The 12,964-nt window shown below is 61.0% G+C and overlaps 1 protein-coding gene across 1 annotated transcript; it reads left to right on the forward strand.

The window, feature by feature from the left end:
• The first annotated feature begins 1,777 nt into the window (after positions 1-1,777).
• On the forward strand, positions 1,778-12,144 carry Pin1 (peptidylprolyl cis/trans isomerase, NIMA-interacting 1). The gene is made up of 4 exons (XM_003461704.5): positions 1,778-1,973; positions 4,321-4,542; positions 10,998-11,108; positions 11,718-12,144. The coding sequence occupies exons 1-4, from the start codon at positions 1,796-1,798 to the stop codon at positions 11,825-11,827; spliced, it is 621 nt and encodes a 206-aa protein (XP_003461752.4). The 5' UTR covers positions 1,778-1,795; the 3' UTR covers positions 11,828-12,144.
• Positions 12,145-12,964: the final 820 nt, after the last annotated feature.

The following is a 12,964-nucleotide window of genomic DNA, read 5'->3' on the forward strand; positions in this document are numbered from 1 at the left end:
TTTTTGAGATCGCGTCTCTCTTTGTAGAAATTCTGAAGTTTAGTAGTTAACAGCGTTGTATCAATGCCGATTTCTTACGTGTGATCATCGTTCAGTGACATAGTTTCTTGGCATTCTTGGTAGATAATTCATCATGGGGACGAATTCTATACATTGAAGAATGTAGCAGCACCCCTGTCCTGTTAGATGCCAATAGCATGTCCCTCTGCCTAGTTGTGACACCAAAAACATTGCCACATGTCCCCTGAGGAACAGAATTGAGACTGTGCCACCATGCCCAGCTACATCCAGAAATTTTCTGTGATCTAAACCTGCATAGTTTTTACACAATTGAGATAAATATACATACTTTAGAGCCGGGGATTTAGCTCAGCAGCATAAGCGCCTGCCGGGCAAGCACGTAGTTGTGAGTTCGATCCCCACTACAAAAAAAAAAAAAAAAAAAAAAAAGATATATATACGCACACACTCTCACTCAGTACTGCTGCTTGGCAGCTTATTGTTTGTTTGTTTGTTTTTTGAGGTTCCTGGAATCAGAGCCAGCGTTCCGCATGAACTTGTCAAGTGTTCTGCAGAGCCACATCCCTAGTCTCTTTAAATTTTGCTTTGCTTTCATACATCCTATTTATAATTGCTATGCACTCTATGTTTTTTTGTTTTTGTTTTTGTTTTAATAATCCACCAAATGCCAGCCCCCACTCATCCCTGTATGAGCCAGGCGGTGTTCTGAGCGCTTTATATGGAGGCTCATTGAATCCACATTAAAGGAAAGAGCTAGGTGTTACTGCCTATCTCTCCTTTGCAGCTGCGGATGCTGAAGTGCAGAAATGCAGTAATTCCTTCAAGGTCAGAGCAAGTGGAGAAGGCAGGCTTTGAACCAAGGCATTGTGGTTGTAGTGAGCGGACGCACTGCGTCCGGCCTCCAATCCTGCCCCCTGGCGTTTATGTTGGGAAGCCCCGTCCTTCCGGACAGTCACATGAGGGCCCATATAATCAGACTCCCCGCCAGAGTCTCTGATTCTCATTTCTCTGCAGCCCACAGTGGCTCAGCTCTGGCGGCCCACACACCTCCGCGTCCCACGGGCTCCACAGACTTTAAACTGATTCAAACCTAGCTCGTGCTTCTCCCACCCGCGTCTCCTGTGTCCTGATAGGTAATGCCATCACCCATTAGGTACCCGGGACGAGCAGATGGAGAGGGAGGAAGTTGAAATACGAGGTCCCAAAAGACATGGGAAGCGTATGGGTCAGTAGCGTGGGTAAATAGCCTTGCAAAAAACATAAAAGATAGATTATCTTTGGACATCTGGAGAAAACAGGTGGGAAGAGGAAGGATGGAGGAGCCAAATTTAGGCTTTGGGCCCTTATCTGCTTATCACCAAGACAACTGCGTTGCTATGGTAACAGCGCGGGCTTTAACGTACTCCCGGACACCTCGTCGGCTGCCGTTACCAGCCAGACGCTACTGCTAGGGGTGCTTGCGGGCCTCCGAGCACGGCCTCGGGGGCGGGGATTACTCTGCAATAGCCAATTAATAAGCTCTAGCGGGCCCCGATGCGCTCTGAGGCGAAGAGCGACAAGAAGGGTTCGGGACTTTTTTGGCGCTCGTCAAAAGGCGTTGAAAAGGGCGGGCTTGCGTCCCCAGCTCACCATTTAGGAGCGGAGGAGAAGAGGGGGGCGGGGCCGGGGTGAGGCCGACTGGGGGAGGGGCCCAGGTAAACCGTGGGTGGTTCCGCCTACCCTCGTTTCTGCCCAATAGAAAGCCAGGAAGCCAATGGGATTGCTGGGATGTCCAATGAGCATCGCCTCCAGGCCCCGGCGAGGGGCTCGACTATCCAGTAGGCAGTGGAGGTGGGCGGGCGCAAGCGACCGGCGGTGCGGCGGAGGCGGAACGGGCGCTGCGGCAGGAGGGAAGATGGCGGACGAGGAGAAGCTGCCGCCCGGCTGGGAGAAGCGCATGAGCCGAAGCTCAGGTGCAGCTGGGGTCGGGACTGGGGCGGGGCCGCGCGAGCCAGGAAGCAGGGCTCGAGCTCTCCCCTTGGGACGTGGCGCCACGGCCGCCTTCCTCCCGCGGAGTCTTGGGTTCTGCACGTTGTTCCCGGGGTAGCGGCGTCGGCCCACCCTGGTGCGGCACACTCCACGGGCTGGGACCTGGGGAAACTGAGGCAGGGGCGGGATGGGTGAGGGACCGAGGAGCTGCAGCATCGCCCCAGGGCATGCGGGTGCCTCTTGCCTGATGCACAGGATGCCCTGGGGAATTCTGCGCTCTCTGGGCGGGGCGGGGCGGGGGCGGGCGTTCCCCTGGGAGGAGGGCGCCCCAGGGCCGTGACCCGGGGTGCTGCCTGGCCGCGAGTCCGCAGCCTCGGCTGACACCCTTATTACTGAATCTGCGCTCTCCGAGGTGATACTGTGAGGTGGGATGCAAGGGTGTGCTCGGTCATGACCGTGCAAAGCACTTGAGTATTTCAGTTCTCTCTTTCTGAAGCGCTACAGTTCTTGCACAGTAGTTATTACTCCCAGTTTACAGCTGAGAAAAATCTGAGGTCAGAACACTGAAGAGACTCAAGAGTTGAGGCCTTTTTCACTTATCCCTGCCAATGCCCGACACGCAGGCCTGCGTCTACGGGTAGGTGCAGGCTTCCTCCGCTGCCCGAAGTAATCACAGTCGCTGGAAGATTCTCTCTTTCACTGAGCACCCAGCGCTGAGCAAACACTTTGCATACACTGAGTCCTCCTCTAGGCTCCCTGAGTACTGATGTCCTTACTCTCTGGCCTCTCCTCATTTTGCAGATGAGAGGACTGAGGTCAGGAAGGTGGAGCCTATGGCTAAAGTTCTAGTCAGTGGCCCCGCGGGATCGACCCCCAGAACCCCTGAACTTGCCCAGCTGCCCCAGCCTTGACCTGTGACTGTGACCTCCGGCATATTCCTGACACTTTACAAAGTTCTGGGGCCATCGCTGCTCCCAGCAGGACCCTGGCAACCTCTGAGAGTGAGGGCCACCTCTTCATAGTCCTAGGTCCTCTATGCGGCCAGACTCTTAGTTCTTGGGGTGACAGCCTGCGTCTGCAGGGTCCTTCCTTTAAGCTTCTTGTGTGCTGCTCCCTGCCTGGGGGACACCTGGTGTCCTGTAATGCTGCTTCCTAGCTTAGCAGCACAGGGTACTAGGTAGGTGTTCAGAGCAGAGCTTTTGGGTGTGGCACAGCTGAGTTGGTCCCTATCTTCCTAGGTGGCACAGGGAATCATTGCCCCATTACAGCTCTTACCAGAGATGCGAAGTTGAGGCCTCAGTCTTGCCTTCTATATAATGGAGATGATAACAGTGGTCCCGGGTGGGGCTGCAGTGGTGCAGTCCTCTCCTAGCATGCACAGGGCCCTGTTCTTGAGCACCGGTACTGTGTTTAAGAAAAAGAAGAACAAGGGGCTGGGGATTTAGCGCAGCATAAGCGCCTGCCTTGCAAGCACACAGTTGTGAGTTTGATCCCTGGTACCAAAAAGAAATTTTTTAAAATAAATTTAAAAAGAGAGAGAGAGAGAACTGGGTGTGTCTGGCTGTTGGCACACTCTAGGAGTCCCAGCCACCCAGGAGGCTGAGTGGGAGGATTGCTCGTGCCCAGTTCAGGGCCACGCTGGACAACATAGCAAGTCCTTGTCTCCCAAAAAAAAAAAAAAAAAAAAGTGCTTGCCTGTAATCTCAGGCAAATGTGAGCCCAACCTGAGCAGTTTAACAACTTGGAGAGGGTCTATCTCAATTTGCTGCGAGTTTGAGGCCAGTCTGGGCTGCACAGTGAGACCCCTTGTCTCAAAAAACCAATGAAAAAGGTCTGGGAGGTAGCTCTACTTAGAGACCTTGAATTCTACTCCAGTACCTCAAAAAGAAAAGCTTTCCAAAACCTGTCCCACTCCTAATGTGTGGCAGGCTGGGTGCTAAGCATGTCACTCACGCGTGCACTCCTCTGAGCCCTCCGGCAGGTTTATCTCCAATTTACAGATAAGGAGACTGAGCCCAGGAAAGGCAGATGTACAGAAAGTGGCTGAGCCACATACAAACCCCGGGGCGGCCTGGCTGCTGGTTCCTTCCTCCCCCTCTTCCTCTTCCCTTTGGGTTGTCCTCCCACGAGCTACGGAAGTTATCTTGTCAACTTGGGGGTTTAAAGCCCCTCCTAGAACCACGACCCTGTAAGGCAGGGAGCCCGGATCTCTGGGTCCCGAGGCCCGTGGCAGACCTGGGAGTGTCCACTGCGTGCAGCCCTCTCCCAAGCCGGCCCTTCATTACGGGCCTCTGTGCCAGCCTCAGCTGAAGCCCTGCCATCCCCCTGCAGGCCGCGTGTACTACTTCAACCATATCACCAACGCCAGCCAGTGGGAGCGGCCCAGTGGCACCAGTGGCAGCAGTGGCGGCGGCAGCAAAAATGGGCAGGGGGAGCCCGCCAGGGTCCGCTGCTCGCACCTGCTGGTCAAGCACAGCCAGTCGAGGCGGCCTTCGTCCTGGCGGCAGGAGAAGATCACCCGGACCAAGGAGGAGGCCCTGGAACTGATCAACGGTGAGCGGGACGGGCAGGGGCAGGGTCTCAGGAGGGCCGCGCACAAGTCCCACCGGAGCCCGCATCGCCCGTAGCCCACTCAGCTGTCGTGTGGTGGCCTGTGTGTGACACAAGCCTGGCCCCACCGCTGGCTGTCCTCCTCCTGTCCACGTAGCATTTGAGAGTGAGCCGGATGGGGGCGGAGGACCCTGGCACACCTTAGTGTGCACAGCAGAGTGCCCTGCGAGCTCTGGGGGCACATGTCACCTCCCCAAGACTCAGTTTTGTGTGGAAAGCAGGTGTCATGGCCCCCTGTCCCCGAGGAGGGCCGTGCCGTTGTGGGCCTTTGGTAGCTGGGCTGTTCTCGGTGGCGCTGTTACCAGAAGGGGCCGGGGTGACAGGGAGGTGAGTCTGGGGGGAGCACGGACAAGGGCAAGGGTGGACCCAGGCCCCGGACCTGGTGAGCTCACTGACGCCAGGGCAGAGGCCGCTCCCGCTTGCTTCCGTTCCTCTAGGACAATAGTGGTGAGCCCACAGGGTGTGGTGGCTCATGCCCGTCATCCCAGCAACCGGGAGGCTGAGGCAGGAGAAGCCCTAGAAATTCAAGGCCAGCCTGGATTCATAAGGAGTTTAAGGCCGGTCTGCACTGGAGTGGGTCTCGAGCTTGCCAGGATCCTCCTGCCTCAGCCTCCTGAGTGCTGGGATTACAGACTTGCCCCACCACGCCCAGCTGAGAGTTGTTTTTCTAAACTAAAGCTTTCCTCTTCGGGTTTAATTGCGGCACTGGCACTTTGCGATCCACAGGTAGATTTTTGGGTCCGAGTGTGGGTACTCACCCCTGAAGGGTTCGCCGCCCCGGCCCACAAGCTGGAGCTGGGCAGCGACCTTGTTCTTTAAAGCCAGATGATTTCTCTTTCAGGTGTGGTGGGCACCACAGCCTCTGCAGCTCCGCCTGGCACGAGCTGAACACACAGGTCACAGCCTTTGGGTGCCAGCCAGGCTTGACAGAGTCAGAGGGGCTGTGTGCCGTGTGGATGCCCAGTATCCCAGCACTCAGGAGGCTGAGGCAGGAGGAGTGCCAGTTTGATGCCAGCCGGGCAACTTAGCCAGACCTTGTCTCTAAATAAGTATAGAAGTCTGAGGGTGTAGCTCAGTAATAGAGCCCCCGGGCTTCTGTTCTCAGACTGCAAGATAGAAACAGCTAAGCAGGATTGGGCCACCGCGCAGGATTTGGCAGCACCCTGGCCCAGAGCTGTCGGCAGGACCACTGCTATCTACATGTGATGACTTCTGTTGATGAATTGATTTGTTTTCCTTTTTCTTTGCTTTTTTGGGTTTTTTGTTGAGACAGAGTCTCGCTATGTAGTTCAGACTGGCTTGAACTCATTATGTATCCCAAGTAGGCCTCAAATTTGAACCAAACCTCCTGCCTCTCCTCCAGATTTTGGGATTGCAGGTGTGCGCCATTATGTGTGGCTGAATTTTTTATTTTTAAGGCAAGGTCTTGCTCTGTGGTTCAGCCTGGCCTTGAACTCACCGTGTAGCCCAGGCTGGCCTCGAACTCATGGGCATCCTCCTGCCTCAGCTTCCCAAGTGCTGGGGTCATGGGTGTGCACCACCATATCCAACTACTCCCATTTAAACTCATTAAAATGAGAGGAAATTAAGAAGTAGGCCTTGAGTCACACTGGTCGTCCCTTGAAAGTTTAGAAGTCACTCATGGTGGCAGCTACCGTCTTGAACAGCAGCAGTGGGAAACATTTCCTTTCTTTCAGGAAGTCCTGGCAGTCGGGTGTGGCTTCCTCCCCCCCAGCCTCTCCCCTCAGAGACCCCAGAGCTCTGCCCAGCTGCTCCTGCCCTGCACGGCCAATGGCCTGCTCTGCCAGGTCCTGGCTGTGTGACTGTGAGCGGTGACTTGACGTCTCTGAGCTTCTGTGTTCTCACTGGTTGCTAGAGTAACGGGACCTGCCTCCCAGGACAGTCAGGGGGACTCTGACCTCCTGCAGCGGCAGCGCGGGGCATCTGGTAGAGGTTACAGTTGCTGACCTTCTCTGCGTGTTATTATTAGCCGGGGCCTGGCCTGGCCCGGAGGGCTCCCGGGCAGCACTGGCTGCTGTTTTGCCATTATGTCACCAGGCACGCGGCTGCACCATACCAGCCAGGCCCGTCTCCCCATCCCGATGGCGTCTGCCTCCACCTGTTGGCTTCTGCCTCCGGGTGTTATAGAAAGGCTCCGAGCAGGCGTGGGGCACACACCTGTAATCTCAGCTGCTCAGAAGGCTGAGGCAGGAGGGTCGAGAACTCAAGGCCGGCCGGGCAACTTAGCAAGACCGTGTCTCAAATTATAAAATCAGAAGGGCTCCGTGGGTCGAGCCCCTGCCTAGATGTGTGAAGCCCTGGGTTTGCTCTGTAGCACGGGACAGAGGGAGCAGGAAGGGCAGGGCCGTGAGGGACCTGCATGGCGGGAGCACGGAGGGCCCCGGGGGGCTGGTGAGGGGCCTGGTACCCCAGGGAAGAAGGGGAAGCGGGTGGGAGGGGACCCTCAGGGCCTCCCAGCTCTTGGAGTCCCAGTTCTGAGACCTCAGCCAGGAGCAGGAGGACGTGGGTGTCATCTCCAGCAGGGGCCCCAGGAGGCACGGTGAAGGGGCTCAGCAAAGGCCTGGGGTACAGGGGTGACCCCGGGACGCCTGGAGGCTGAGGCAGGCAGGGACAGCGAGCCAAGCCCAGGTCTGGCCAAGGCAGGGGGACAGGTGTGTGCTGTCGTGGCTGACCCTGCAGGAGGTCTGGGGCTCCTGAGTGGGCCTGGAATCTCGGAAGGAAAGTCAGGGTGCTCCCAGCAGGCAGCCAGGCCCTGAGATACGGAATGGTGGGGGGCCCTGCCTGCCTGTTCGGGGCACACGGGAGCCTTGGGAGTCACTGCAGCCTGAGGCACCGTGACTTGAACTTGGGGCTGGTGTGGGGGTGCAGGTTCTAGAGAGGTAGAGGAGGCAGAATCCTGGGCCTCAGGGGTAGGAGCTGGGTGTTGGGAGGGAGGTGACGTGTGGTCAGAGAGGCAGGGCTCCCCTGGGGCCATTCAGTGTCCACGTCTCGGGACCACGACAGGGGCTGTGCAGATCCACAGTGGGCTCGGGCTGGTGCCTGCTCTGCACGTGGCAGCGCCTCGACCCTGGCCACCGGCTGGGACGGGCAGGTGGCAGGGATGGAGGAGAAGGCGAGGCCCCTGCTGGGGCCGCAGGGGGACGTAGGAAGCAGGCAGGTCTAGCCGCACAGCCTGGTGACCGGGGCCAGGGCCACCCGACTGTGTCTCAGGCTGTGAGGGGGACAGTGAGGTGGCCTGGCGGGGACCTTGGGGCGTACTGGGGTTCAGGCCGTCCACCCAGCTCAGCACTTGCTGTGGACCGGCCTTGTTTTCTCCCCTTCGTGGGCTCGGTCCAGGCCATCAGGAGATGACGTCATCAGGAGATGACGATCGGGCAGCGTCCCCCTCTCCCCGGCTGGCCGGCTGTGTGCACCAGTGTCACCAGTGCCCATTTAGAGCCTGAGCTGCTCTGCTCGCCGAGGCCCCTGCAGGAAACTTCTCTGCAGCGGCTGGGCTGCGGCCAGTGGCTGTCAGGAGCCTGAGCCTGGCGGGTGGCATTGCCGGTGTCCTTGATGCAGGGGGGAGGCGGGCACGGCCCACTGCAGCCCTGCATGCTGGGTGCCAGAGGCGCGGGAAGCAGGAAGTGCCCCCTGTGTCCTCACAATCCCTCGCCCAGACTCGTCCCTGGCTGCCTCTACTTGGCGTCTCCCAGGCCAGTGGGGCAGACCTGGCCCCATCACCTCTCCCGGGCTCCCTGGCGCAGGCACCCGCTGCGGCCTAGGGGCAGGCTGGACTAGGGGCAGGCTGGACGGTGTCTGTCTCTAACCCTTGTAGGCGGCCCCACCCTGGGCGTGTGCTGGCCGCTGTCCGCCTCTCCCGAGTGACTGCCTCTGAGCTGGGCTGCTGCGCTCTCCGCGGTCGCAGTGCTGTAGCCGAGATCAGGTTCCGGCAGGTTTGGTTCCCGGCCTCTGTCCCGTGGTGTCCTCACGCACCAGCACAGGAGAGTCGAAGGACCCTTGGTGTCTCCTGTTGTATTTTTCTTCTGTTTCTCTTGAGGCTGGGTCTCACTGGGAGCCCAGGCTGACTGGACTCCTGAGCAGCGGGACCCCAGCCCTGTGCCTCTGGACCTGGCGGGGATTTTTTTGTCTCAAGTGCAGTTCAGGCTGACCTTGAACTCACAGTGTAGCACCTGAGACTCACGGTGACCTCAGTAGTGACCAAGTGCCGGGATGACAAGCATACACCGCCAGGTGTCTTTTTTTTTTTTTATCTTTTACAGAACAGAGATCTTCCCTGGGTGCAGTGGTGCCCATGTGGCATCCCGGCAGTGTGGGAGGCTGAGGCAGGAGGATCACAAGTGGAAATTCAGTCTTAGCAATTTAGCAAGCTCCTCTCTCAAAATTTTAAAACGGGGCAGTGCTGGGTATGTAGCTTAATGCAAAGGCCTTGGGTTCAATCCTGCTACAAAAAAAAAAAAACAGGGCCGCACCCCACGGCCACGTCTAACTGGCCCAGTACAGTCACACCCAGGGCTGCGGTGGGGCGTCATCAGCCACCTGGGAAGGCACAGATGGCTGGCACAGCTCGTGTCTGTGAATAGCACTCTCCGGCGGTCCCTTGTTCCCTCCAGGGTGGGGGCACTGGTTCCCCACTGCACAGCCCGGCCAGTGAGGCTCGGATCAGAACCAGCAGCTGGAGCTCCAGGTCAGCCTGCGCTGCGCCTCGGCCGGAGCCCCGGTGTCGCACTTGAGGCGGCCGCGTCTCCGGGAAGTGTGGCCTCACCTGGGTCCTGAGGTTCAGGCAGACAGAGCTTCTGCCTGAAAACTGGGTGCTGGCTGTCTCCCCCCCCATCTCTCCCGTTAGGGGCTCCAGCTCCGGGGTGTGAGCACCCCACACCCCGTCCTCAGCAGACACAGGCAGGCCACACCGCACGCAGCCACTGCTGGGCTGGGGCGCTTTGGAGGAACCAGAGACACGGGGGGCGGGGAGGGGGGGCGGGGGCAGCAGGAGAGGCTGGGGATGGGGGGCAGCGGGCCCGGGGCTGGGAGGGGCTTCACTGCGGCCTGGGTGTCACCTTGGGGTGTGTGGAATCGGGGGATACTCAGCACTGAATTGCCCATCCCCTCTTTTTAGGGTCTCTTTGGTTTTATTTTGAGACCGGGTGTCCCTGTGTATCCCCGGCTGACCTAGAACTCCAGGCGGTCCTCCTGCCTCAGCCTCCTGAGTGTTGGGGTGACAGGTGTGCACCCCCGTGCCCAGCAGCACCTCACACTCCCGCCTGAGGGACTGTTCCTCAGAGCCCTGGGAGCTGTTAGGGGGGCCGTACACACTGTGCATGGGGACACCCTGAGGTCCAGGGGAGGAGCAGGGCAGGAGACCGGGCACGCCTGGCCTGGGGCAGAGGCGCTGTGTGTGCCTGGGCACCTGGGTGGCAGCACCAGGCCGTCTGTGCCTCGTGGTGACAGCCGGATCTGCACACGGCTCCGGGTGGCAGAGCAGAGAGGAACGGGGCGGCCTCGTCTGTCCCTGGGCCACACGGCCCACACGGGAGGATAATGGTGACAGCAAGTGGCGCCTGTCAGTGTCTCCCTCGGTGCGGGGCTGGGTGCCACCGTGGCCGGGCACGTGGCTGGCTGTGGGGCCAGACGTGGCAGGCAACCTGCATCCGGCACCATGCAGGCCGGAGACCGAGGTTGCTGCTGTCCCTGCTGGGGGGTCCTCGGGTCACACTGCTCCCCCCACAGCAGCCATCAGCCGGTCGAGGTGGCCCTGACGTCGGATGGGAGGCAGGCCAGGCAGCCCGGGCAGCCGGGTCGGGGCCACGTCAGGAAGACGGGGGCTTGGCGGGACTGGAAGCCCTGGTTGGGTCACCGGAGGTCCCTGTGGGCTCACACGGCCCCTGACGGCTGTGCCCTCACGTCCGCACCCGGTAGGCGTGGTGGGCACACGTGGGTACTGAGCATGGGGCAGTGTCAGGAGAGAAGTGTGCAAACACCGCCCGCCAGTGTCAGCCGCCCCACCTCTGGAGAGTGGGCAGCGGGGGCCGTCACAGCCTCACACTCCGCACAGGCACACACACACACACACACACACACACACACACACACACACACACACACACACACGGGGCAGATCCACCCTCCCGCCACACCTGTCGCCCTGTTTTGGGGAGAGGAGCTGTGTTGTGCTCCCGGCTCTGGGGTACCTCTTACAGGTCGACGTCCGCTGAACTGTGTGTGTGTCTGGGGCTGGGCGCGTGTGCCAGGGACAGAGTGATGACAGGAGACTTTCTATGGTGTCGTGAGCTCCCTGGGGGTCACAGGCGCGTCCGGATGGGAGACAGCACCCCAGTCGCACCCCGCCCTGACTGGGTCCCCCCTTGTCCTGTCCCCTGCAGGCTACATCCAGAAGATCAAGTCGGGCGAGGAGGACTTCGAGTCCCTGGCCTCACAGTTCAGCGACTGCAGCTCGGCCAAGGCCAGGGGAGACCTGGGTGCCTTCAGCAGAGGTGGGCACAGGCCGCCGACCCCACGGGCCCAGCCCCATCTGCCCTGCACCTGCCTGCGGCCTCCGGTGGCCACCAGGTGGCAGTGTGGTCGCTCCCTGGGCCGAGCCGGCGCTGCGGGCCGGGGCGCAGCCTCCCTCCCGCCTTTGTCCGTCTGTCCTGCTGGGGTCCTGGACTGTGTGTCCTGCACCGCTGTCCCTATCATGGGCCCAGCAGGGTGGCCCTGTCCTGTCTGTCAGTGACCTGTCCTGAGGGCAGGCTCCAGGGCCCCCCAGAATCTTCCTCCACATCCTCAAACGGGAAACGGGGTGCCAGGAGGCAGGGTCAGATGGGCGCCCTGACTTGAGGCCAGTCCGGCCAGGGCTGAGGGAACTGGGGGGCCACAGTGACTGCACCCCGCCATCCTCAGGTCTGCAGAGGCCAGGGCTGCCTGGCCGGGCTGGGGCGCCCAGGAGGAGCCCCGGGCTGGTGCTGGCCCCGGTGGCCCCGGCTGGGAGAGGAGGCGCACAGTGGCGGCCCTCAGCTGCATCCCCTGTGCTGTCCTCGGGCTCCTGGGGCCCCCTGGTGTCCCCGCCATCCCCAGCCTGTGCTGAGCCCCCCGCCCCTCCCCAGGTCAGATGCAGAAGCCATTTGAAGATGCCTCGTTTGCACTGCGGACGGGGGAGATGAGCGGGCCGGTGTTCACGGACTCGGGCATCCACATCATCCTGCGCACCGAGTGAGGCCACGCGCCCCGCCGCCTCCGCCACGCAGTATTTATTGTCCGGAGGCTGGGGAGGGGCTCGTGGAGACGGGACGCTGGCCTCTGCGCCCTCCCTCCACAGTGGGGCTGCCCCAGTCACCCCGACTTCAGCGGAGCCATGGGTGGGGAGCCCCCTGACCCGGGATCCAGGGCGGCTGGTGCCCCGGCCCCGAGGCGGCCACAGGGCCCCGTCCAGTTGCAAAAGCCAAGGGACAGCAGTGCCCAGCGCTGGCTGCAGGCCCGGGCGGCAGCCGGACAGCAGCACCCTGCTCCTCCTCCATTAAAGCCGGAACCACTGCTGGCCTGTGTCTCATTCACCTCTGGGATGGCGAGGGGTTCCGTGGGGGGCGGTCAGGGCCCCCCATGGCGCCTGGGTGTCCACGCTGCTCCCCCGCCTCCCTTCTCCAGGCCTGGGGTCCCGCAGGCCCTCCTGCAGTGGTGCATTACACCCAGCTGCCCTGCCGGACTGGGCCCTCAGCAGATGCTGTTGCCATGGAAACAGACCCCACCTGCCCCGGAGGGGAGGGGTGCTGTGGGGGGGGGCCTCTGAGAGCTGGGATCCCCGCGGAGGGGACTGGGAATGGGTACAGCTTGCAGCTGCTTTTGGGGAGCAGAGGGGCTCTCGTGATGGGGCTTCTCGCTCTAGGGAGGGGCCCACCTGCCTGTAGTCTCCCCACGGCTGCCTGTGCGCCAGGGCCTGGGCTGGGGGCTGTGAGTCTCACTGGAGATGGGGCGACACCCACCGCCCTGCCCGCCCCTTGGTGGACAACGGTCAGCCTGATCGCGGCGGTGGCCACAGCCGGCGAGGCCTGGGGTCCTGGGCAGCTTGGAGCTGGGCTCCGGGGAGCACCGGGGAGCCGAGCCGCCTCGCCCCTGCAGAGCACTGTCATCCAGCGGGAGGTTTAATGAGTGTCCTCCGCACTGCGCAGGACCACGGTTGGCCGCCTCTCCCCCTCCAGCTTCCCCCGGGGCTCCGGGCGGGCGGGCAGCAGCCCTCTGCCAGCAACAGTTGGGTGACCCAGCTGGGGGCCACCATGTGCTGACCTGAACCCCTGGGGGCCCCACGAGGTCTAAAATGCTGCCAGGAGGGGCCAGCAGAGCGCCGTCCCAGCGACAC

Source organism: Cavia porcellus, unplaced genomic scaffold (genome assembly GCF_034190915.1).
Source record: "Cavia porcellus strain 051 isolate PalLab524CR breed Dunkin Hartley unplaced genomic scaffold, mCavPor4.1 scaffold_17, whole genome shotgun sequence".
Taxonomy (NCBI): domain Eukaryota; kingdom Metazoa; phylum Chordata; class Mammalia; order Rodentia; family Caviidae; genus Cavia; species Cavia porcellus.